This window comes from Chanodichthys erythropterus, chromosome 4 (genome assembly GCF_024489055.1).
Source record: "Chanodichthys erythropterus isolate Z2021 chromosome 4, ASM2448905v1, whole genome shotgun sequence".
In the NCBI taxonomy this organism is placed as follows: domain Eukaryota; kingdom Metazoa; phylum Chordata; class Actinopteri; order Cypriniformes; family Xenocyprididae; genus Chanodichthys; species Chanodichthys erythropterus.
This window is the reverse complement of record NC_090224.1, coordinates 8,674,345-8,699,817: the sequence shown is the minus strand read 5'-3', so window position 1 is coordinate 8,699,817 and position 25,473 is coordinate 8,674,345. Positions and strand designations below refer to the sequence as shown.

General features: G+C 38.1%; 2 protein-coding genes across 9 annotated transcripts in view; both read right to left on the bottom strand.

Moving 5' to 3' along the window:
- On the bottom strand, positions 1 to 23,311 carry kidins220b (kinase D-interacting substrate 220b). Of its 3 annotated transcripts, none has more exons than XM_067383956.1 (30): positions 23,124 to 23,311; positions 20,380 to 20,532; positions 20,181 to 20,279; positions 18,911 to 19,009; positions 18,668 to 18,766; positions 18,453 to 18,554; positions 18,121 to 18,219; positions 17,661 to 17,858; positions 17,447 to 17,545; positions 15,778 to 15,876; positions 15,598 to 15,696; positions 15,332 to 15,509; positions 14,534 to 14,698; positions 14,156 to 14,335; positions 13,826 to 13,991; positions 13,167 to 13,318; positions 12,778 to 13,067; positions 12,528 to 12,668; positions 11,443 to 11,680; positions 10,574 to 10,662; positions 10,079 to 10,223; positions 8,446 to 8,608; positions 7,245 to 7,423; positions 6,394 to 6,614; positions 5,374 to 5,496; positions 4,132 to 4,164; positions 2,989 to 3,126; positions 2,805 to 2,903; positions 2,150 to 2,371; positions 1 to 2,062 (listed from the first exon to the last, which is right to left on the bottom strand). In XM_067383956.1, the coding sequence occupies exons 2-30, from the start codon at positions 20,509 to 20,511 to the stop codon at positions 920 to 922; spliced, it is 5,190 nt and encodes a 1,729-aa protein (XP_067240057.1). In that variant the 5' UTR covers positions 20,512 to 20,532; positions 23,124 to 23,311; the 3' UTR covers positions 1 to 919. The 3 variants fall into 3 exon arrangements, with proteins under 3 accessions (XP_067240057.1, XP_067240058.1, XP_067240059.1); XM_067383957.1 differs by having other exon boundaries at positions 4,132 to 4,161; XM_067383958.1 differs by lacking the exon at positions 4,132 to 4,164.
- Positions 23,312 to 23,809: 498 nt separating this feature from the next.
- Positions 23,810 to 25,473, bottom strand: part of mboat2b (membrane bound O-acyltransferase domain containing 2b) — a 32,124-nt gene continuing 30,460 nt past the window's right edge. For all 6 annotated transcript variants that reach the window (XM_067383054.1, XM_067383058.1, XM_067383059.1 and 3 more), the window contains one exon: positions 23,810 to 25,406. In XM_067383054.1, coding sequence (XP_067239155.1) covers positions 25,250 to 25,406 — 157 coding nt within the window. In that variant the 3' untranslated portion in view covers positions 23,810 to 25,249. The remainder of the gene's footprint in view (positions 25,407 to 25,473) is intronic.

The window sequence follows — 25,473 nt, the reverse complement described above, 5'->3', positions numbered from 1 at the left end:
TTACTGTCAATGCAGGTTTATTTCATTCCATGTTGAAGACAAAAGCATCACAAACCACGGCTGCCAACGATACAGTTAACCGCTAAGACTAACATCACATGGCATGCAGTTTCTACTGGCTAATTTATTACTGCAGTCTGACACATGCTCGTCACTGCTCATATACTACTGTAACTACAGCACAATGACAGCGTGCAGTACAACTCGATACAACACATTTTCAAGCCAGAATGAATACCCATATTCATACTTTTTAATGGATTTTACAAGTTTTTTTGGGTAGCTTTACCATGACAAGGTACTACAGTATTTTTCTTAGGGAGACACTACTGAATCTTTTCCTACAGTGGTGATTCAAAAATGTTTTATAGTCATTCAAGTGGTGACATTCAAGTGTTAGTTGAAAATTCTGTCATTAATTACTCACCCTCATGTCTTTCCAAACCCGTAAGACTTTTGTTCATCTTCGGAACACAAATAAAAATATTTTTGATGAAATCCGAGAGCTCTCGGACTCCTCCATAGACAGAAATTTAATTACCACTACAAACAAACTTGTTTTTGTGTACAAAAAGTATTCTCGTTGCTTCATAAAATTAAGGTTGAACCACTGTGTTTCGAAGATGAACGAAGGTCTTATGGGTTTGGAACAACATGAAGGTGAGTAATTAATGAGAGACTTTACATTTTTGGGTGAACTAACCCTTTAATAAGTGATTAAGCTACGAATACTGTTTGGAAACAATACAGAATATATAAACGATACAGAACTTATCACCCACTTCAACTACACTTAACATTTAAAAAAAAAATGTCACAATAACCACCGTTACACATATTTAAGCATTACACCAAACATGCGTTGACACCACAAAACATTGACCAGCTAAGACCAGACTGCAATAGATCCAGACGTCACCTACAGGATACTTTCTCGCTCTTCACCGAAGGTGACCGTGTCAGAGGACACTTGAAGGATCTCAGGAGGATCTCCAGAGTTAAGCCCCCTCTTCAGATGAACCACACGGATGTTCTCATTTTGGGGAGTGATGGAGGTGGTGCTGGATCCAGGATTTATGATGACATCACTTCCAGTGGTCGTGGAGGTGGTGATGGAGCTATCTGTGGGTTGGCGAACGATGTTTCCTTGTTGGGCGTTTGTGTTGTTATTGAGGGTGGTGTTGCTGGGTGTACGGTTGAGGTTGTAACTCTTGGAGGAAGGCCAGCTCTCTTCAGGGCTGCTGGCCAGAAGACTACACTGGTCCTCTGAGCAGATGGACATGCGGACGATCGCTGGGTCTTGGAGGCCACTCAGACTACTCGGCAGCCCTCGCTTTCGGGCTGAGTTCTCCTCGTCTAGATCAATCAGATTAGCCCTCTCAGACTGTGACAAGTCGGCCTCTTCGTCTTGCAGGGAATGGTTGGGCGAGCTTTCGTTGGAACGGACGCCCGAGTCAGAAGAATCCTTCTTATCTGAAAGGTAATCCTTACCCTTGGACAGAGATCGATCTCCAGCATCGGAGGCTTTGGGCTCAGGTTTCTTTCCATCCTTGAGCAGAGGGGCATTGTCTGACTCTTCAGACTCTTCGTCATCACTGGTAAGTTTCTGGTAACGTAAACCACCGCCAGCCTTCAGCTTCAGATCAGCACCCTGGAAGAGGCTCACCTTCTCTCCAGACGACTTGCGTCCCAGAAGGGACTTTGATGACCCATGGTCAACCTTCTCATCCTCTTCTGTTATGGGATCTAAAGTGGCCGTATCTGCCGAGGCGTAGTCGGTATTATCGGTCGCGGACTTGCTGCTTCCTCGTTTTGAAACGGATTTACGCAAATCCTGGTCACCTCCATCCTTCTTCTTATCTTCAGAGCTGGAGTGCATTAGCTGGCCAACAAAAGGTGGCACAGGCTTCTCCATTCCTACCTCAATCTGAGCCATGGAGGCTATGTATTCCTGGTAGGCATTGCGATACTCTGCCTGCTGCTTGTCTGTTAGCTTGCAAATTTCATTGGAGGATTCCTGAGAGTTAAGGCTGGACATGCTAGGTGTACGGTGAGTTGTGGCCTACAGAGGACAAGAGATGTTGAAACAAATGTCTAAAATGGAATGGCTTGAAAAAAGGATAGCAAGAACCTGAGAAGAAACACTTACCATCCACGTAGGGTTGACATGTCTAGGAGGCTCATCCAAACCCACGTTACTGAGCTCCTCAAAGCTGAGGTTAAAGTTGTACACGGGTGAAGTGTCCGTGTTACCAGTTCCTCCGTGAACGGATGCTCCATTGTGCCTGCAAGGCTCCACAGTGCTGCTTCCTTGTTCACTTGGAGCCTCCTCATGCAGGATCTGGCTCTCCACAAGACGGAGCTCCAACACCTGCAAAACATCAACTTCATTACTCCAGTATCTATGGCCAGTGTCAGAGAGTTTCAGGGCAGTTATATCTTAAAATTTTTTTGATCATATACATGTATAATTTATACCTTGCAAGCTTAAACATTTGGTTTTGTCTGAGATTCAGTTGTGAATTCTGCTAGGTAAAATAACTGAACTAAGCCCAGACAGCAACATAGTGTCGGCCCAGATCCACGCATACCAGACGTGGGCCGGATCTGGGCCGACACTATGTTGCTGTCTAGGATGTTTTGTCGAATTCATAAGAATGATGTGTAATGGTCTAAGGAGCATCAGTAAGAATGGTTTCAAAATTAAAAGCCAATCTGCCAATGCATTCTTTCCTTTTCAAAATGTTGCCATAGCATATAGGAATCTGAAGTACTGGTTATATAAATGAAAGAAAACTACTCACTGTTGTCCTGAAAAGCTGCCAATCTCCAAAATTCATGTTCATCTCTTTCTTCAGCTCATCAATGTTACATTGAGACAGAACTCGGCCATTTATGTTAGCCTGAGAAATCACAAAATCAGAATGTAGTGCAAAACAACCTAGTGTGATATAGAATGTACACTTTTTTTTCTTCACAAATACACACCTTCTTAATCGTTGCTGTATACTGAGAAAGCAGGTTCTGGTCGATGCCGTCGATAAGTCTGACACGCTCACAGACAACATCTGTGCTCATTGAGCTGAGCAGCATCGATGGGGTGCCAGAGACCACCGAGGCAGAGCCCTGGTACACACAACACACAGAACTATTAGTGCCACTAAACTACATCACAACAGTGTGCATATGAAAGATCTTTGAAGCCTTCAGATAGCTACCACAAGAGATAAACCATGCAGATTTTTAGAAAACAGTCAAAAGGGGTTGCAGAAGGTCTTGAATTAAAATTCAAAGAAGAGAGGGATCAAAAAAAGGTACTGCAAAGCAAAGTATGCAATGCATCTTTTATGTGTTGCTGTCAGCAGGATTTCAAAGGGGCTAGTGCAAATCTAGAGTGATAAGATGGTAAGAAAAAGTTAGGGATACAAATAGTTGTACTCAGAGTTTGTTAGTTCTGAAGTGTCACATCTACCACCACACTTAGCATTAAGTGTTATGTAGCTTTCAAATAGCTACATCTAATTATAACAAAACCAAACATTGTGACCTACACAACATGGACTATAAATACAGACCTCTGTTAAGGGAAAGTCAGAGTGGCACCTGGGTTCTATACTTTTAAAGTTTTCTGACAGAATACTTAAAAAGTTTAGCATCCAGGCCACGCTGTGTGAGATGATTATTTCAATGGCTTTTGCGTAAATAGGCGTCATTGAAACTGCATCATCACAACTGAAAGGGTAAAGAGAGACAGATAGGATTACTTTAATTTTTTATGAAGACAGAAGCTTGGAAAACCAGGGGAAAGAAGTGAGAATTCTGGGGAAGGAGAAGAACTCAAGTTTAATGTGACCAATTAATCTCTGTCCATGTCCACATAATGACAGTATTATTTATAAAGATAATTGGCATGTTGTACTTTTACTTTGACTTTATATTAGGCATCTAACCTCAACTTAATTCCTCCTTCCCCACTGTAAGTGTAAAAAGAATTTATTTGGCCCATGGTGCATGCCGGGGTGCGAGTGTTTAGAGCTCTGAGAGCGTTAGTGTGTGTTTGCGAAGGCGTGTGAGGAGGGGCAGCATTAGCAGAGCAGCAGAACTTAAGCCGAGTCTAAAAGGATTCAGTACCTGCTTCTTTTTCAAAGATGGTACCTTACCCTGCTTGAGGAGAGAGAGGAGAGGAGGGAAGAGACAAAGGAGGTGGAAATCGTGAGGGAACCACATTCATGTTGATGAAAGAGATGGAGAGAGAGTTTAAACAGGGAGCAAATGAGTCTCTCTATAGCATGTGGGAACTGGTGGACTGTGAAAGCCTCCGGTGAACATTAAGGCAGCTGGTGCTTGACGTCACTAGTGAAGTGTATATTTAAACACTGGCACATTGCTTCTGTTCTCACACAAATAAAGCGTAAAATGTAAAAACACTAGGTATAAAGCACTTTCCACAAACAGGGTACAAAACAGGGCCTAAAACTTGATTTAAAAGTCTTTTTTGTTGTATAAGTCTAATTTGTTGAAATTTTATTTTCTATAAAACATCAGAATTGAATAGACAAAAATGTATGAAATAAAAAAAGCCTAAAATAGTCAAAATTATTCTAAATAAGCTGTAATTCTGTGGGAACTAGCTAGTAGGATCAAAAAATTGTTTAATTATTGATAAACTCCCACAAATTAAAAAAAGTGTTGGAACAGTTGAACTTGCAGTCAACAATTTTGTGAAAACCGACCAAATGAAATAAGGGAACAAAGTTGCATGCAAAAAGGTATACAGTATGCACACTAAATATAATTGTATTTTATTAATAAAATTATTTAATTAAAAATACTTCATATTTCAATTAATTGAGCAACAATTCATTACATTGTCAAAAATATGACTGTTTGGGACAGGCCAAAATCTCCATTTAAAGGGGCAGACAAACATTTCATCCATTTAAAACATTTGACTCGTCTGAAAAAAGCTTTTCATGCCAATTTCAAGTTAACATTTCCAACAGTTCTATTGCCTCTAACACTTTTAACAAGTAGTAGCACATCATATTGTACCCTATTTTGTACAAAGTGCCACAGAGAATATCGACTTTTCATATCACACACTATACCCTAAGAAAAAGCATCAAGTATATCTGGAGCAATAACATGAAAACAGTAAAAAATAAAATTATAATGTCACATAAGACAAAAGGGAAGAAGAAACTTTAAATTCATGTTTATAAAAGGAAACACCTGCAGAACAAAACTTAAATATTAGATGTGAAAGAAAAGTATGTCAGCAAGTGAAACCCTAGCAAGAATATCTAACACTACAGCTATGCTGTTATCTAAAAACACAAATTCTAGCAGCTTTTGTTCATTACTAGTACTTACAGGTCCAATGCTAGGGTCCTTGGGATAGCCAGTTTTAATGAATGGACGTGGAAGAACATGAGGTGGGAAGGAGCTGCCAGCGTATTGCCGAGGCAGCTGGTAAAGATGTTGGGGGAAATATGGCTGGGAGACCAAATGTGGAGGAAACAAAAATTAGGTAATGAAAATATAACAAAAAATCATAAATAAATACATGCAGGAAAGTTCAATACAAGGTAAATCAATAAACAACATTTATTGATCATTTCGACTTGCCCTTCCATTTTTAGAACCTTATTGTAACTGCATTTTTTGTTTTCTATGGTATTTAACATTATGCCACAAATGCTGTCAATTGAGCTTAACTTGTATTGAACCTGAAAGATACCTTTAAATGCAAACATGAAATAATGAGGTGTCTAACACTCTCTCTCTCTCTCTCTCTCTCTCTCTCTCTCTCTCTCTCTCTCACACACACACACACACACACACACACACACACACACACACACACACACACACACATTGTCTCTAACATGCACAAATGCTTAAAAAATAAACAAGTTCATTGGGTGGAAATGTGCACAAACATGTAGCCACATAAACAGTTCATTTTTTACTTAGAAAACAAGGCTGAACGCAAAACATAAAAATAAAATGAAGCTAAAATGAAGTAAAACAATAACCGAAACACGAGCACAGGGAGATGATTGAAAAATAATCTGGGTGGGCATGTGGAAATGTTTGGCACTGAGGCTGGAATACTTATAGAGGTGTGTGCTCTTCCAAGGGACTTCCCTCATCTATTAAATGAGCCGATGTGCCTGGTAGAGCTCCCTGAGGAAAGTTAAGTCTAAAGCACAGCTGAGTCATCAATCTACACTTGACATTATTTATCTGTCTTAACTGGACCCAATTCACCACAAATGTCCCCCAAAGAGATGACAATAATCTAATGATAGATTAAAACAAAAACACTTTCTGATTCAGTTTAACCTATCAGAATTATCTTTTGTGAGTTATTTGTGCAATCACACTCACCCTGTTGTAGAATGGGTGTTGCGGCCCAGCCATGCCGCTGAAATAGGCGCTGTGGGGCTGAGGAGACACACCCGGCGGGTTATACGGGCCGTTGTAGGAGGCAGTAGGTGAGCAGGCCGAGGACTGCTGGCTGTAGACTGAAATTGGACGGCCCTCCTGCAAAGGCAGTGTTGGATAGGTGACACCACCCATGTTCACCTGCTCCCGTGCAGCACGCACATCTAACAAGAGAATACGTGGATAAAAACTGTGAAATACATGCTTTACAACATGGAATGTTGATTTTGTGAGGTAAATTTAATTATTATATGATCTTTTATCATTTTCTAAGAGATTGCAATTTTCGCAAACCCCTACAGTAGCTGACATTTCTGTCAACACTCACCCTCATGACATTACAAACCCGTAAATCCTTCGTTCATCTTCGGAACACAAATTAATATATTTTTGATGAAATCCGAGTGGTTTCTGAACCAACCATAGGCAGCAACGTCATAACAAATTTCCAAAGTCATTATTTTTGTTCCGTTTTTGCACACAAAAAATATTCCTGTCGCTTCATAACATTAAGGTTGAACCACTGTAGTCACATGGACTATTTTAATGATGTCTTTACTACCTCTCTGGGCCTTTGTTATGAGGTTGCTGCCTATAAGTAGTTCAGAAATCTCTCGGATTTCATCAAAAATATTTTAATTTGTGTTCCGAAGATGAAGAAAGATTTTACAAGTTTGGAATGAATACTTAATGACAGAAATTTCATTAACCCTTTAAGCTAGTAATAGAATCAATAGTGGCTAGCTAATGTAGTTTGGAATCAAATGTGGTTAGATTTAAAGAGAGATATTTACCTGCAATAATCTCTCTGAGTTTGGGATCTAAATTCACGGTGCAGGGGAGAAAGGTGCGGATGTCTCGAACCGCAAGCACTGGAGTACGTGAAGAAAGGAACACCTCAAAGCTACGGACATCCCCATCTATCTCCAGCAATGGCTCCACGTCTTTAGTGGTTGGAATATTCTTGGAGATCCTGTCAGGCAGTACATGAAAGATACAATTTGAGAAACATGAGACAATACTAATATTTTAAAGTTGTAAAAGTTACTTCAGCATGTGTGGAGCGTCCATCACATTTTTACTAAAACAATGCAGTTCTTGTGAGAATGACTGATTTTAACATACCCTGGCATAAATTACATTGAGCCTTGCCAGACAAAACAAATACATGATGGTTTTACTGAAAATGAAAATGATGCTGATATAACTCAGCATAAGCAGCACAATATCTTCATTTCATTTTGTGTTTCTGAGGCACGGACTGCTTTAAGAGTGGAAGGAGTGTGCAGACAGCCAGTATCAACACAATACAGCAATATTACTGATGGTTTGGATGCCAAACCTCTTCATAAAACCACAAACTTCATATGTTTTCACTTAAACAGACCTAAGGGTTTTTAAAAAATGCTCAATAAACCCATCAAAATGTCAGAATACACCCATGCTGCGAACGCATTTACTTCTCTCTTTATAATTTGGGCACAACAAGAACTGCTGTGTGTGAAGAAGTAAACAACATCAGTGCTGTCAGTACATTCCATAATCATTTCATATCCGACAGCATGACATATCTGTGCAATGATACAAGTCTTACATGAATAGCATCATCTGACTAATCACCATAGGGAAGCCTATCTAATGATCTGGGCCTGCTTTCCTTGGCTTCATCTGACATTCTGTGGCCTCCCATTATTCGTTTCCAGGAAGCTTCCCAAAGGAGACATTTTTCTCTAGGACCCTAATGGGCTAACGAACAAACTACATGCAAAAAAAAAAAAATCTTACATGACAAAACAAGCATTACATAAGGTTACTCTGATAAAAGACTTTTTGGTACAGATTAGCAATGATCTGAGTTGTTGATCTCAAAACAGCAAGCATAATGTTTCTGGCAATCTGATGGCATTTTGAAAAGGCTACAAAATTACTGTGATAAAGCTTGTGGTGAAAATTAGCATAGTATCATGTGATATTTAAAATATTAAAAGTCCCTACCTTTCATAGATGGTTTTCAGAGTGTTCTGATCTGGGATGCCATCTGTCTCTTCTAGGTACAGTATGAGCCAGGATGTACGATATGGCCACTGCTCAGTCAGGTTGATCCAGGACGCAAGCCGGTCCCAGCTAAAACTTATCTGATTGGCCCTCAACAAGCGGCCTAAACAAGAGGAGAGCATTTCATGAGTACTGCATGTTCAGACTTGATCATTTCATATCTAAAAGTTTATATTCCATTACAGAGACTGCATACAAAACTGTTCAAAAGTTTGGGGTCAGAAATCATTCTAATATGCTGGTTTGGTTCTCAAGAAACATTCCTTATTATTATCATCAATGTTGAAAACAGCTTTATGATATTTGTAAAATAATTGTTTTTAATATCTTTGTGGAAACAGTTACACAATTTTTACAGGATTTTATGATTAATAGAAAGTTCAAAAAACAGCAGAAGAAATCTTTTGTAACGTATAAATGTCTTTACTGTCACTTTTGATACATTTATTGCATCCTAGCTGGATAAAATTATTTAAAGGTGCCCTTGAACGTTCTTTCACAATATAAGTCTAAGGTGTCCCCTGAATGTGTCTGTGAAGTTTCAGCTCAAAATACCCCATAGATTTTTTTTAATTAATTTTTTTAACTGCCTATTTTGGGGCATCATTAACTATGCACAGATATAGGTTGCGGCCCCTTTAAATCTCGCGCTCCCTGCCCCCCGAGCTCTCGACTATAATACAGTGCATAAACAAAGTTCACACAGCTAATATAACCCTCAAATGGATCTTTACAAAATGTTCGTCATGCATGCTGCATGAATGCTTCGGATCATGTGAGTATAGTATTTATTTTTTGTTTGATAGTGCTCCGTGGCTAAAGCTAACATTACACACTGTTGGAGAGATTTATAAAGAATGAAGTTGTGTTTGTGCATTATACAGACTGCAAGTATTGCTCCATCTGCCATTTTTCACTGTTGTCCTTGCTTGCTTACCTAGTCTGATGATTTAGCTGTGCTGCTCCAGACGTTAATACTGGCTTGCGTAATGCCTTGATCATGGGCTGGCATATGCAAATATTGGGGGCGTACATATTAATGATCCCGACTGTTGCGTAACAGTCTGTGTTATGTCTTTTAAACAAATGAGATTTACATAAGAAGGAGGAAGCAATGGGGTTTGAAACTCAATGTATGTCTTTTCCATGTACTGATCTCTTGTCTTTCAACTATGCCAGGTTAAATTCAATTTTTGATTCTAGGGCACCTTTAATAAAATCTCATTGACCTTAAACTATGGAACGTTAGTGTAATGCTGAGAGATTTTTAACTTGTTTTGCATCTGTAGTGTAAAACTGATATTAAAAAAGAAAAAAATAGGGTCAATAAGAAAACATTTTCCATTTGGATTGTGAAAGGTGGCCATTACTAACCAGACAAAACAGACCAAAACAAGGCCTATTGGTTAACATTACCTAATAGTTCAAGTGACATCAGCGGAAAAAGAAAAGTTATTTCAGAGGAAGAGCAAGTTACTAAATTTTAGATTTTTTTTTCTTTGGAATAACATAAACACTTTTATGAACATGATCATATCTGATTTCATGCTGACCTTAAAGCGTGAATGCTAACCTGTGACTGAGACAATGTTGAGAAGTCTCCTCATAGTCTGAGGGCTGATGTCACTGAACCAGTCCTCAGTTACGAGCAGTTTTGTGAGGTCAAAGGACATCTGACGCGTAACTGACCTCTGCATCTGTCGACGGCGATAAGTATCCTGAGGAGAGATCAGCTAGATTTAAATCATGCTTATTACTCAAAATAAATAGCATCAAGGAATACAAAGAAAGAAATGTCAAGGGAAACATTTGGAAACGTTCTGTGATATGACCACATCATTTGGTAGAACATTACTCTCATTAGATTACAGTCAGACAAACTGCACAAGTGCAAACCATGGGACTGCCAGATAGGATGAACAATTCAATTTGTCTCAGTTCAAATCATCATACTATTGCAAACATCACAAAATCATTATCATATAATTTTTAATCATATTTATAATCCCTAATTATTATCATATAAGTAGCCCTCTGACAGAACAAAGCAGCATTTTGATCAGCTTACCCTGCGGTTAAGAGCCGTTTTACTGCCAAACTTGGTCTGGTCACCCAGGCTGTTCTGGGACAACTTTCTGTCCAACTCCTCATGCCAACCTATATCATAAGAAAATGTTAAGAAAATGGCTTTGCAAGCACCACCAAATATGCTCTGATTGGTTGTGATTTCTGTCATGCAGCATTTTACTTTCAACGAAAATAGAAAAAGTACTTTGAAAATTCTGAATGTTAATCAGAACAGGGTTAGACTGAGTAACCTGGTTGGGACAATATGTTAGCATAAAACACAGGATACGTTTGGCTCCATTTTGTACACTACCGTTCAAATGTTTGTGGCCAGTAATTAAAAAAAAAAAAAATACATTTTATTTTATTCAGCAAGAATGCACTGTATTGATCAAAAGTGACAGTAACAAGCTTTCTATTTCAGGTAAATGCTGTTCTTTTGAACTTTCTATTCATCAAAGAATCCTGAAAAAAATACACAACTGTTTTCAACATTGATAATAATAAAAAATATTTCTTAAGCACCAAATCAGCATATTAGAATGACTTCAAAAGGATCATGTGACACTGAAGACTGTAGTCATGATGCTGAAAATTCAGCTTTGCCATCACAGGAATAAATTACATTTTAAAATGTATTCAAACACAAAACAGTTATTTTAAATTGTAAAAATATTTCACAATATTACTGTTTTGCTGTATTTTGGATTAAATAAATGCAGCCTTGGTGAGCAGAAGAGAAAAATTTTACCGATCTAAAACTTTTGAACGGTAGTGTATATCAAAACACTGGGAAGAATACTAATAGTCAGTCACTATTTGAAACAGGAGACATTTTATTTGGTCCCCTTATCCGATGGCAATACAAACCCTCAGAGTTCCCAGTCTCTCCATTAGCAGGAGTGGGCGCACACATCTTTTTTGCACTGCTGAGGCCGCGGCTGTTGAGGAAGACAGGCAGGTGGACAATATTGCGCATGTAGTCATGGCCGTTGATGTTGGAGTCACGCAGCACGCTGTTTAGATTCTGGTTAATGGCTTTGATGATGATGTGAGGATCACTGGCGAAGACAGAGATGAAAGGACCCTTGGAGAACAGCACTCTCACCTGAGCAGAAGGACAATTTTGACAGGTTTTTGATACAGGCTTCAAAAGTTGTGATTGGCTCAACACTAAAAATGCTTTTTAAGTGATTTTGTCATTTTTATTACTTATTGTTTTTTTAAACTATTTCTATTCATGCTTAAAGGGACAGTTCACCCCAAAATGAAAATTATCCCAGGATTTACTCATACTCATGCTAGGTGTATATGACTTTCTTCTTTCACAATCGGAGTTTTATTAAAAATATCCTGGCTCTTCCAAGCTTTATAATGGGAGGGAATGGGGCTCGAGATTTTGAAGCCCAAAAAAGTGCATCCATCCATTCTAGAAGTAATCCATACGACTCCAGGGAGTTAATAAATTCCTTCTAAAGTGAAGCGAAGGGTTTTTGTAAGAAAAACATCCATATTTAAAACTTTATAAACCATTATAACTGGCTTCCAGCAACGTCAAATTCTGGCGGAAAATTGACCTCCCGACGTATGACGTAGGAGGAGTGTAAGCTTCAAACAAATAGGGCTAGGCAACAAACTCAAGCTCCTCTTCTCTTATATCACAATAAAAATTTAAAAATTCTCATTTTAGACCTCTAATTCATGACCAGTGTTTTGTTTTTCTCTATACTCCGCACTTCCATGTTCATCAATACAACATCCGTCTGATTTATAAAGTTTTAAATATGGATATTTCGCCTACAAAAGCCCATCGCTTCACTTCAGAAGGCCCTTATTAACCCCCTGGAGCTGTATGGACTTTTATGATGAATGGATTCACTTTTTTGGGCTTCAAAATCTATTCACTACCATTCTGTCTAAAAGAACATGTTTTATGCACAACTACTGATGCTCACCGTGTCTAGCATCTGTAGGACTTTGTCCTGTTCACAAGAGTCCAGACCATCAATGATGACAACTAGACGTGTCTGGTTCTGGGTAAAGCCGTCTATAGTCTTGGCCATCTTAGCCATGAGCTCCACTTCATTCTTCAAGACCTAATAAAATAGTAGCAGAAAGACGAAAATGTCAGTGTGTCATTATGTTAAAGTTGACCTAACAAATTCACCCTCTGTGTAAAAGTTACCCAGAAGCCTGTCAACTAACCTTCATAAAGCCTTCACTTTTCAGCTTGTGCATCTTGTTGGCAGCACTGTGCAGTCTCTTCCTCTGGGAGTTTAGCACAGAGTCTGTCACCTGCCACCAGGTGCGACAGTTAAGCAACAGCGCCAACCCAACAACACTCGCCATGGAAACCAGCACTGCATTTGCTGTCTGGTTTTGCCCATCCACCTTGAAGACCGCCAGCAGGGCCATCCCCACGATCAAGCAGCTCAATATGAAGAGGAAGATGACAAAGGATGGGATGCAACATGTCTTCTTCCACTTCTTTTTACCTGAGAGTAGACATGGTCATAACAAAAAATTATGTAAATATAGATATATTAGTAGCCCTATAGATCCTTTATAGTCATGAATGGTTAAGTGGCCTTTACCTTGAGTCTCCTCAGTTTTGAAGACTCTGAAAAGTCTGGTGGCCAAGAAGCCAAACTCTCTCTCACAGGCATCCGAGAGAGTAGCGATCATTTCAGCCATGGACGTCTCCCCACCCACACTGGATAACCTGTTATAGTCTGTGAACAGAAACCTGTCAGAAAAAAAAAAAAAAGAGTTAATTAAAAACAGTTATTTACAGCGCTGCTAATACTTTCTTATGTTGCCCTTCACACTTTTAAGTGTCTTGAATTATTAGCTAATAGATTTCAGTAAAGTACCAGTGAAACTTCTCAAAGGGGCACATCAACTGCTCATTGTTGGAGCTCTTGAGGATAAAATGACAAATGGGACATCCTAAGGCAGGGGTGACAAACTCAGCTCCTGGAGGGCCACATTCTTGCAGAGTTTAGTCCCAAATCTCCTCCAACACTCATTCCTGTATTTCTCAAATAATCCTAAAAACACTTGATTAGCTTGATCAGATGCATTTAATTAGGGTTGAAGCTAAGCTCTGCAGGACTGTAGCCTTCCAGGAACTGAGTTTTGCACCCCTGCCCCTTGTGGAATTCAAGGACACATGTCCACATCCACCCCTTAGGACAGGTTACAGGACCTCATTTTAATGGCCTTACGGTTAATGCAGAGTGTGGGTAATTACCTGACAGGAAGCGCACGGGTGGTCTGTTCCGGCAGCTCTGGTGGGTTGACGAACATGAGTTTGAGCAGAAGCTCCAGGTATCCAATGTGTCGGGCCAGACGGGTGCTAACGACCCACGCCCAATTCCAACTCTCGCCCTCACGCCTGCTCCCAAAGTACACAACCACTGTGTAGAGATATTTATACACATTCCTTTACCTTTCAAGGGTTATTAATTGAATTTTGTCTAATTTGATATTATTCATAACTCAATTATGACAAAAAGTACAGATTTTTATCACGAATAAAGAACTTATGTTTGGAAACTGAATAGTGGAAATGTTTTCTTACCAAAGAACACATAAAGTAGTGCTAGAATGCTGAGAGAGATGGCAATAGCCAGCTTGGGATCCACAGTGAAGCCGAGCACTAGAGCTACAGAGCCACACAGCAGGAGTGATAATAACACAACCAGCCAGGAAAACTGGAACAACGGCTCCACCTGCTGACCTGCAAATGTCTTCATCTCATCTGAGAAAGAAATATGAAGATTTATCCACCAATAAATATACACCAGATGCAGTGAACTGAGCTCTATTAAACATTTCAAGCTCAGAAATAGCTAAAAAGCTAAGTAGGTACGTGCTGTACATGAGTAAACTTTGCTTTAAAATATCCTTTTCAGGTCACTTTCCTTGTTTAAGCTGAGTGATTTTAAATAACGCTCACCCTCTAGTTTCTTGAGCAGGAAGGACTTGCCACTTCCCCACTGGGCGTACAGACCCACACAGATGGGCGGCTGCATGGTGGGCTCACTCAGGATGTCTGCCAAAGCACTGCTGTACAGGTCATAGCCCAGCATGTCCCCATCTGACTCTGTGGGGGACAGATGTCCTAAAGGGGACAACATAGAGACGGGCAAAAATACACACAGGTCATTCATAACATACTCAGTGAATGTAGTATAATTTAATGTTGACATGCAACTACAGTAATTCAAAACATATATGTACTTATTTAAATTTTGAACTGCACAGAGTTCAAGTCTCTGGTTATTGTAGATTAATAAGACTGTGTAACAAGTGGATGAAAAAGAAACAAAGCTACAATGGAACCCATTTGGTCAGATTCATGAACAAATGACTCTCACGTGTCAGTTCTTTTCATTGATATGAACTAAAAAAAAAAAAAAAAAAAGTGCAACCACAGCGCAACTTCACTGTCATGACTCTTTTAAATCGGTTCTTTTAATGAACAGTTTAAAAAGATGGATTAATGATTTAATGATTTTTTCTGAAACACTGTCCTGTATTTGCAGAGAGAGAGAATTTATTTTATATGCAAGCAAATATGGACATTATGAAAAAAACCCAAATGAATCAGAATGGAATCAAACAGAATTGAAATCAGAACTGAATCGAGAGTTTGAGAATCAGAATGTAATTGAATAAATGAATCTGTATTGATACCCATTCTTAAAGATGAGTGTTAATCAACAGTTGACCTCTAGTCTAGTCCCAGACTTACGTGCTCCAAAAATCTGGGTGAGGATGCTCTTCTGGTGACTGCAGTCGATGTTGTAGGGTGTCTCCCCAGCCTTGTTGGGCCGGTAGAGGAGGCGGCCATCTTTAGGGTTACGGAGGAGGAGCTCAGCCAGCCTGCGGCTCCGTCCACGTATGGCAATATGAAGAGGGGTGTCCCCTTTCTGCAGCCAAAGAGAGCAGAGGCTTAAAGTGCAATATAGTTTCATCATGTGAATGTGAATTTTGTACATGAAATTGTGATTGTTTTACCTTGTCCACTGCAGACACTTTGGCCCCTTTGTCCAACAGCAGCTCCACTATTTCTATGTTCCTCATCTTGGTGGCTTTGATTAGTGGAGTCTCAGAATCCTACATGCACAAAAATACAGACTCAAGACTAGCTCATAACAGTAAAACAATCTCTTTAACATGAGTCTTGCTGTTCTTTACTTTAGTGGTGGTCTCCGTGTCTGGGTTGCACTGCAGTATGTCTCTAACCATGGTTGCATTGCCTTTCTCTACTGCCCAGTAGAGTGCAGTCTTATTTTCCTGTAAAAAAAAAAAAAAACAGTACATTGATTTGAACTTCCCATACCTTTCATACATGTCTCATTTGCTGTTTAAAGTAGGGCTGCACAATAAATCGTATTTTAATCAATCATAATTTCTGCTTCTCTCAATTAATTAAGTATAATAATATGCGATATTGACCTGCTGGTAAAATGCAACCTTTTTTTTAATACATTACTATTATCTTCCATTGGTAGCATGCCTCCACAAGCTTTGTCAAGAGCCTGAATCCCCCAATCAGAACTTTTCTCTTAGGCTCTGTCCACACGAACACGGGTATTTTTTAAAACAGCAGCTTTTTCTATGTGGTTTGGCTGTTCGTCCACACGCAAACGCAGTATCCATTCACTGAAACTGAACTTTTTTGAAAACTCCTGTCAGGGTGAAGATTTTTAGAAACTCCGGTTGCAGTGTTGTCATGTAGACGGTGAAACCAGAGATTTTGGCTTGTGAAATTGGAACCGGAAATGGTAATAACCTTTTTTGAAGACATGTAAAGCAGCCAATCAGAGTTCGTTTTGTTCCAAGCTATGTTTAGGGGCGTGAAAATGAAAGTCAATGTCCCTACAATAACAGACCGGCATGCATCTATAAATTGTTCATTCAAGAACGTTGTGCATGTTTACTGCAACATTGGAGTTGCGAACTTCACATACTTTTGAAAATCCAGCATTTATTTGATCCTGATAAGCGCTCGTTGTTTCAGTTGTAAACATGACGGTATTTCTAAGCGGACCATTAAAGAACGTGACACACACGTCTCCCGGACATCCTATAGAATTCCACCAACCAGATGACGATTTCAATACTGCTGAAGTGTTTCCAGATAAGTGTGCCATATGCATCAGATGTTCAGCCAACGGTCCGTGGGCGTGATTTCTGAGGCTGAGACTACTAAGTCTGTAAACAAGGTTAAAACAGGCCAGAGACAGGACATGCTGAAGACGGATGCAAAGAGGACATGGATCCACTAGCAGAGCAAAGAGCAAACGATGCTCGAAATATAGTACGAAAAATATGGGAATATAGGAAGAAAAATATAAATATTAAATTGAGCGTGGGGGTTTATATGGATGCATCTCTGAAAGGAGCTTATTAAAAAAAAAAAAAAAAAAAAACTGCATGTTCTACATGTGTACATCTTTGCTTGGCTTGCAATTAAAATGTTGCATTTCAAATGGCTGTAGATATTTTTTGTTCAAGGCCAGTTTGGCCTGTAACAGAGCAAATAAACAACAACAACAACAAAAAAATCTGGAACCAATATCAGAATCGGCCCATTTGCTTGTAGAAAAAAAAAAAAAAAAATCAGAAAAGGAATCCATGAAAAATCATGATCGGTGCATCCCTAGGTAAAATAAACTCTGCGAATGAGTTGATGTTCTCTTGTTTTTGTGCTTACATGAAAGTGCAATAATTTTGATGAAATGTAGAGAGAAATTTCTCAAATGAAAAATTTGAGCAAAATAATCATGATTATCTGTTTAACCATTCTCATGCAGCCCTAGTTTAAAGTATTTTAACGTATGTGATGAAACAGGCATGTTACCTGGCCTCTTATATCGATGTCTGCATACTTATGCAGTAGTGCCCTCACAATCTCCACATGGCCACCTCTCACAGCTCCAATCAGCACAGTGTCTCCACTCTAGAGGTTTACAACACAATACACAATGAACATACATCATATGCCAGGTCTTTCTTCTAGTATATCAGTTTTACAAATTTCCATTTGTAAGGTTTTTTGTGAGGTTTTAACCCACCCTGTCTGGGATGTTGACGTATGTGCCAGCATCGAGCAGGTCCTGCACAATCTCAGTGTAGCCCTCTTTAGCTGCGATCATGAGAGCTGTGTTTCCATCCTTATCAGTCATGTTTACATTAGGATTCCTCTTGAGAAGCTCTTTAACCACCTCTGTATATCCTCCCTTTACAGCTACGATCAGTGCCGTCATGGAGTTCTGAGTGGGAAAGATCAGTAGAATAAGACAAACAGTACTGATGTAATGCCTCTAAATCAGTATTACATGAGTTATCCTAGTTATAACAAAACCTCGAAAATATTTTACTGGGTAGAAATTATGGGTAAACAATATTTATTAATCCTTATCTAGTAAAATCACAAACTGGAAAAGTCTTATGGCCTTCAAAAATTGTTGTATACAATAGGGAGCCTTAGAGACAAAAGAGTGAGAACCACTATGCTAAATGATGAGCACATACCGCCCCCTCCTGGTCAACATCAGCTCCGTTCTCCAACAGGTGCATCACGCAGTCGTAGTGACCCTTTCTAGCAGCCCAGATCAGTGGCGTGGTGCCATACTAAAAGTACAAAAAGTTAAATTTTACCAGTAAAATTATTAAAAGGGAATATTTCCAGTTTAACAGAAATTAAATCTATGGACAGCGACTGTGGAATGCTGTCAATTACCAGAGAAAATATTGTTGACTTTAGTTAGTAAAAACAGAACAATGGCAGCTTCAACCAGGAATATTCATTTAGGAAGAAAACAACTGTGACACCATCACAGTTAGGAAGGTTCGGTTTAGCTCACCTTATCAGAGCAGTTGACTTTAGCTTCATGCTCCAGCAAGAGTTTCACAATCTCTGCATGGCCTCTACCGGCTGCCCAGATAATGGGGTAGACGCTGTATTGCTAAAGGCAACCATATGAAATGTATGATAAATCAATGATTGCATATTTTAATTTGGATTATATGTGCTTATCTAATATGTGGAAAGGCAATTGATAAGTTTTTCCATCTTTACCAGTCCAGTGGTGTTTGGGTTTGCCCCAGTCTCCAGCAGGATCTTGGCCACCTCAACTCTATTTTTATATGAAGCCCAAGTAAGGGCGGTCCAACCCCCCTGCACAAAACAAAGCCACACAAAACAAAGCCACATTAAGTTGATAATAACATAAGGATGTGTTCCTTCTCAAATGTGATTATTGTACTAAATAACAGAGATGTATTTCTTTTGATACAAACTTTTGCTTTTTGATTTTCTCACCATGTCTCTTTGCTCAATATAAGCACTGTTTTCCAGCAGCTCTTTAACCACCTCCACATGCCCCTCTTTAGCTGCATAGATCAGAGCGGACCAGCAGTCCTATCAGGGAAAGGAACAGAGATGGGTCGCTATGGAAACTATTGAACCACTGGCAATGTCGCCATGGGAACAGTGATGGAGCTGTACTACAAAAAAAAAAAAAAGCAGCCCTACGGCAACGTTATAATGGGCACTACACCTTATAGAGATTATAAATATATAACAAAAATATTGCACAGAAATACAGAGGGATTCACATTGGGATCCAAAGCCAACTTAAATACTGAAAACAAACAGGTTTCAGCATATTGAATAAATAAAAAAGGGAAATACCATGAAGACTGCTGCTGTCAATAAAGTAAAAGGGGACATACTAAACCAAATATTAAGAAAATAAGAAATTTTTGTGAATTTTACACTACACTAGACTAGATCACTACTTACATATACATACATCTATATATCTATACATCTATATAGATATATATATATACATATATATGTATGTGTGTGTAATATATACACACACAAATATATAATTTACATAGTTAGGGCTGCATAGTTAATCAAATTTCTAATCGTGATTACAATTACGGATGCCACAATTACGTAATTGTTCAAAGGCACAATTACAACAAAAAAAAGTCCACTTACATTATTCTGCGTTTTTTTTTTTTTTTTTTTCCCTACAGGTTATCTTAAGGGTTTTTTCCATTGTTTTAATTTTAGTATAACATTATAATACCATGCATATTTTGTACTTTTTTTTTTATTTAAAGAATAAACGAAACCAATGTATAGTTGACATTTAAGGTTTAATGCTATAGAAAAGCGTTAAAAAAAAAATTCTCAGGAATAATGTTTTCAGGTTGTTTATTTTCATATAAAAATATGGCATGCAGTTGCTTCAAACAATTATATAAAGCTATTCAAAACATCATTCAGTGTAAATCGTAATTTAATAACTGCAATTACAATCTCAAGGGAATCGACAATTATGATTTTTTTGTCATAATCGTGCAGCCCTAATATATATATATATATATATATATGCACAACTATTATCTTATAACATTATTATAAGCTGCTGATTTATGGCCATCCAAAAAATTAACATCGAGAATGCTTGCTCTACTTCTGATTAGTAAATGTTATGTGAAAATCTGCAATGTTTGAATGGAAACAAGAGTGACTTCCTCTTCTTGTAAAGCTTCAGTGGACATTTTCTCACCACATCATCCAAGTTGACATTTGCTCCCCTTCGGATGAGCTCTTGAACAATCTCAAGACTGCCCTGCTCGGAGGCCAACATCAGAGGAGTCTGTCCATTCTGTCAAAGACACAATGAGAAAGACAGATATTTGATATCTTAATAATTTAGCTGAACATCTTAAACCATGTTTGACTTTTTTTTTTTAGATGTAACTTACATCGCTTCGACCATCCACCTCTTTGAACTTGTCTAGATGGGCTTTTACAGCAGCCAGATTTTCTTCCTCCACATAGCTGAAGAGGTTCTGGATGGCCAGAGTGGTCATCTTGATAGAAGTTGTGGTGTCCATGATTGCCACTACCTAGGACACCTTGAGTAGAAACACATTATGTCACTTTCAGAATATAAATTGTGAAAAGAGACTCTGTCAAACCTAATTTGCATACCACAAAAGGTTGTTGGAGATTGAAAAAAAAATATATGAATATGAAACTCTTTGAGATTAAGTGCTAGAGATGTTAAATTGCTGAGTTTAAGTGACAGCATTTGTTCTCAATGCAGGCCAAGAACAGATGCAGGAAATGGACTTTAAATGTCATGAGAAAGGAGGCTGGCAGAGATAAGCGTAACACAGAAATAACATGTTCATTTTCTTCAAACATCTCCACAGACAGACTCTCTAATAGGTTTTCCCATTTCCCAGTTGTGCTGAAAATCTGGGTACGTGTTTTGTGTTTTGGGTCAAATTGAGCCTAATTGGTTTCCATGCGATTCCCTAAGAAAATAAACACTACGTAAAAACAGAAAACCTCTAGTGTAGCTTGTCAGAGACATATACCGCTCCAAGAGCAAGGGTTAAACGAACTAGGTGTGAAAACACCCTTAAAGGGTTAGTTCACCCTAACATGACAATTCTGACGGTGTTCACATGAACACCACAACACATGCGTGTAATGCTGATGCAGGAGACAGACAATAATGAGCCGGCATTGTGACATAGAACCCTGAGGCGCTGCAATATGTGTACAATGTGAACAGCATCACAGGCTGACACGGAAGAGAAGGAATTGTTGAAGAAAGTCTATTTTTGGTTTTATTTTGTGCACAAAATTCTCGTCGCTTAAGGTAAAGGTTACATCACTGTAGTCACAGGGACTATTTTAATGATGTCTTTACTACCTTTCTGGACCTTGAAAGTGGTAATAACGTTGCACTCTGTAGTGGGTGAGAAACCTCTCGGATTTCATCAAAAATATCTTAATTTGTGGTGGGTGGGTGGGTAAATGGGGGGGATGCAATTTGATATGTTGTATCCTTTTTATATTTAAATGATTACTCAAAAACAATTGTTCACAAAAAAATATCTTAATTTGTGTTCAGAACATGAACGAAGGTCTTACAGGTTTGGAACGACATGTGGGTGAGTAATTAATGACAGAATTTTCTATTTTGGGTGAACTAAGCCTTAACCAAAATTTACAGCCTTTCCAAAACACACCTATGTGCTGAAACTTAGCATGCACCCTAAATGACAAAATGACCCTAAATGACAAAAAGTCACAAAATTTCAAGAAATAAGTTGTTTAATCAGTATTTCAAACAATTTAAAAAAATCAAGCATGGGTCAAACCGACCTACAACACAGTAGGAGGGCTAGTGCAAATAATTGTCTAGCAAACAGACCGCATACTCTTTCAATTTCCTCTGAACGATTGATTGATTGATTGACCACAAATTAATGCAAATATTATATGAATATAGATATTTTACAGCATTTATTTGATATGCGCTGGTATGTGACCATCAATTTAACCTTCAATACAGGCTGTATAAAAGGTGGGGAAAAACAGACAGGCAGCAACAAATAAATGGACAACAACAAAGACAATATGGCAGCTCGGTCAGGAATCCAAGCAGCTCTCAAAGCTGTATCTTAGAAATTTGACACCAAAGTTATTCTTATAAACCACTATATGACACCCTACACCCAGTACAGTATCACAATGTCCTTTGCTTTTGTCTGAATGCTTGTAGATTACTGGCTTTGACTGCTGTCTGTCTGCTCTGGAATGGCATCATGCATTATTTATGGCGACCAAGAGTTGTTCACACCTAGAGTCTACAGCAAGATGCTGCAATGACTGACAGTCCTGTAGTTATAATGGTGAGAAGCATACTATATTGCATACATTAAACTAGATAGATAGATTATATGAAAAATAAGTCTATTATATATATAGCGGCATTCAGTATAGGATTTGAATGTGTTCTTTCAAAATGATCACATATACAGAATATATATACAAAATATATGCATGTATTATATATAATATACATATAAATATACAAAATATATATATATACATACATAATGACACATTTTATATATATATACACATATATACACACACACATAAATATTTGTATATACAATATACATACAAAATTTCCGTTTTTCCGTTTTCCGATTATATATATATATATATATATATATATATATATATATATATATATATATAAATGATAAATGTGACCTGCGTGAATAAGGGTGTAAAAAACAGCACATTACCTTATATCTGCGTTGTAATAAAGTGTCTATTTATTCTGGTATGTTTGACTATCTAAACATTATTGTAATCTGATATTAAAGAATGTATTTTTAGAAATAAATAGGACGGGCAGTGTGTCGTCGACATAATCTACATGTTGATGTACTGACTCCCTCCCAATGAGAGACCAGACAATTAATCGCCATCAAAACAACCGTAAACAGATTAACCTTATCAGTATATTAGTACATACACATTACAAACTACATCTTCTTCGCAGTGAATGTCCAAATCTGCCTAATTCTACAGCCTGATGCTCGTTACTGTCCAGCCAACGAACTGTCAATCATATGCGGCATCAACAGACAAACGCGATTTAAACCTCTCATTTGCCTTATGTTACGAGACGTACCTCACAGAAAGGAAACGTTGAAATGCTCCCCTGTCAGAAGGTCCGTTTATAGATGCGTATTTCTCTTTAGTTTTTCGGTCTAGGGCGCTTCTTTCTTCCTATTCACCATCTTCAACAACAGCCATTTTGAAGAAGCGAAGCTAGCGCTGTGCTGTTCAAGCTTCTTCCCGGGCGAGTCCCTGACAACACACTGCGTGACGTCACCGCTCAGCACATGAACGCATGTGATAGTAAAAAAATACATGCGATAGATTAGTGTAGACTAGTTTATATATAGTCTTCGCCTTATACTGTTATATATAATGTTAAAATTAATGTTACTTATATATTACTAATATTGGGGAGTTACGTTACATTACACAGCAGTTGTAGTCATTGTGTCATTATTATTATATATTATATGTTATGTATTTCATCCTGCAGTTGCAGTTCTTCTTTATCAGTGGAAACTTTACCCTCTGACCTTTCAGAAAATAAACTTACAAATATATATATATATGTGTGTGTGTGTGTGTGTGAAATGAAGAAATTCTATTTCATATTTATGATGCATATTTCATATTTTATGAATGCAAGCCTGATAAGGGAAAAAAAACAAACAAAAAAAAACAAATCTATTCTATTTAAAAAGTAACAGAAAACAAATCTATACTGATCTGAACGCAAAACGTAGCAGAAATAAACAACAAAATCCAAGACAGAAACAAAAAGAAAATGCTGAAATAAAAATCTGCCACTGGGACGTAAAAGTGCCTGTAGTGCAAGTAACATCCCAATATCATAATGTCCACAAGATCAAGTAACTTATTGTTATCTGTAGTGGCACAAAGTGCATGGTTTATGTCTGCAGAGCAAAGATCAGATGTTGACGACTACTCGGGTTGAAGCTTTTGAGAATACGGAAGGCTAAATTATCAATGTTTCAAACATTTCACTACAGAATAATGAATGTGTAACTACAGCTGGCACATTATCTTTGCAAATTGGTTCATCAGACAAATACACCATAAAGGAGTAGTAAAAAGACCTTTTAATCACATTATTCGCAAAAAAAAAACAAAAAAACAAAACAAACAAATGTACCAGATCCACACAGAGAACATAATACGGTTCAAACAAATCCAGTGGACATCCTCTATAATTTCATTTAACTTTAACACAAACATCAGTTTCGTTTCCAACCTTAAACTTTGAAGCTGACTGATGCCATACAAAATGTGCATTACTGTGCATACAGAATCACTGCCTGCCTGACTCGAAAAAGTCATGCAATTAACAGTACTATCCTTTTTTTTTTCTTTTTTTTTCTGGACATTAGTCTAACATTCCAAAATTCCCAGTTTAGACTGAGAAATACTTTCATTTATGAGAAAAGAATCTCTGGTCTTTAGAGTGGAATGTATAATGTGTAACTTTCAGAGTTTTATGTGAAGACTAAATGGACAAGACGTTACAACAGACCATAACAAACATAACATTGACAACAAAGAGCCCAGTTTTTAAATGGTGCAGCCATGGAATTAAATCTCAATTCAGACTTTCTGACTTGGAAAAAGAACCAAATTCTCTTAAATTTTGTGAACATTATTTAAACTTTTTTTTTTTTTTTGCACAGACATCCTGCATTCTTTAAACGTCCTTTTTTCAACAAATCCATTATTGTTTTTCCTGTTAGTTTAGTTAGCCATATTTATTTTTACCCCAACCACATGAAAACTCTGTTTTCAAATATATTGCCTGCTTTCTGCAAGTGATATTGGCCTTGTCTCTTGCAAGAAAATCCTATTTACATCCTGATACAAGACCACCAGGTTAGGACACTAATACTTGCTGTGACAAGTGGGATTATAAAGGCAAGGTCAGATAATTCTATACAACAGTGTTTTCTTGGCAATAAAACTCTTCTTATAGCAGTCGGGTTTGATTCCATCATCTCAAATCACTGTCGAATCCCAGTACCACTATACTGAGCCAAGAGACGACTTACTCTATCAGTCCAGACAAAGGCTGGTTGGTTGGTTTATTTGTGAGCTTTAGTTTATTTGACTCTCTTCATGTGTGGCTGGAGAATAGGTACATTTGCCCAGTCTGTGTGTGTAGAGAAGTTTGGTACGGTGTTCCAGGACTCATGAGGCTTTTGGTTTCTGGTTGCTGTTGCTGTCAGTGTTCTCCAAGCTCGGTTGTACAGCAGACTGTTGCTCTTTCAGCCGCAGGTGGCGTGGTTTCACAGGCAGTGCAATGGCTAGCAGTATACAGCCTATGTGGATGCAGAAGTACCATGACCTACAGAGTGATGGAGACAGCAGAATGTCATGAATGAAGAAAAAGAAAAAAAATCTGTATTTTTAGT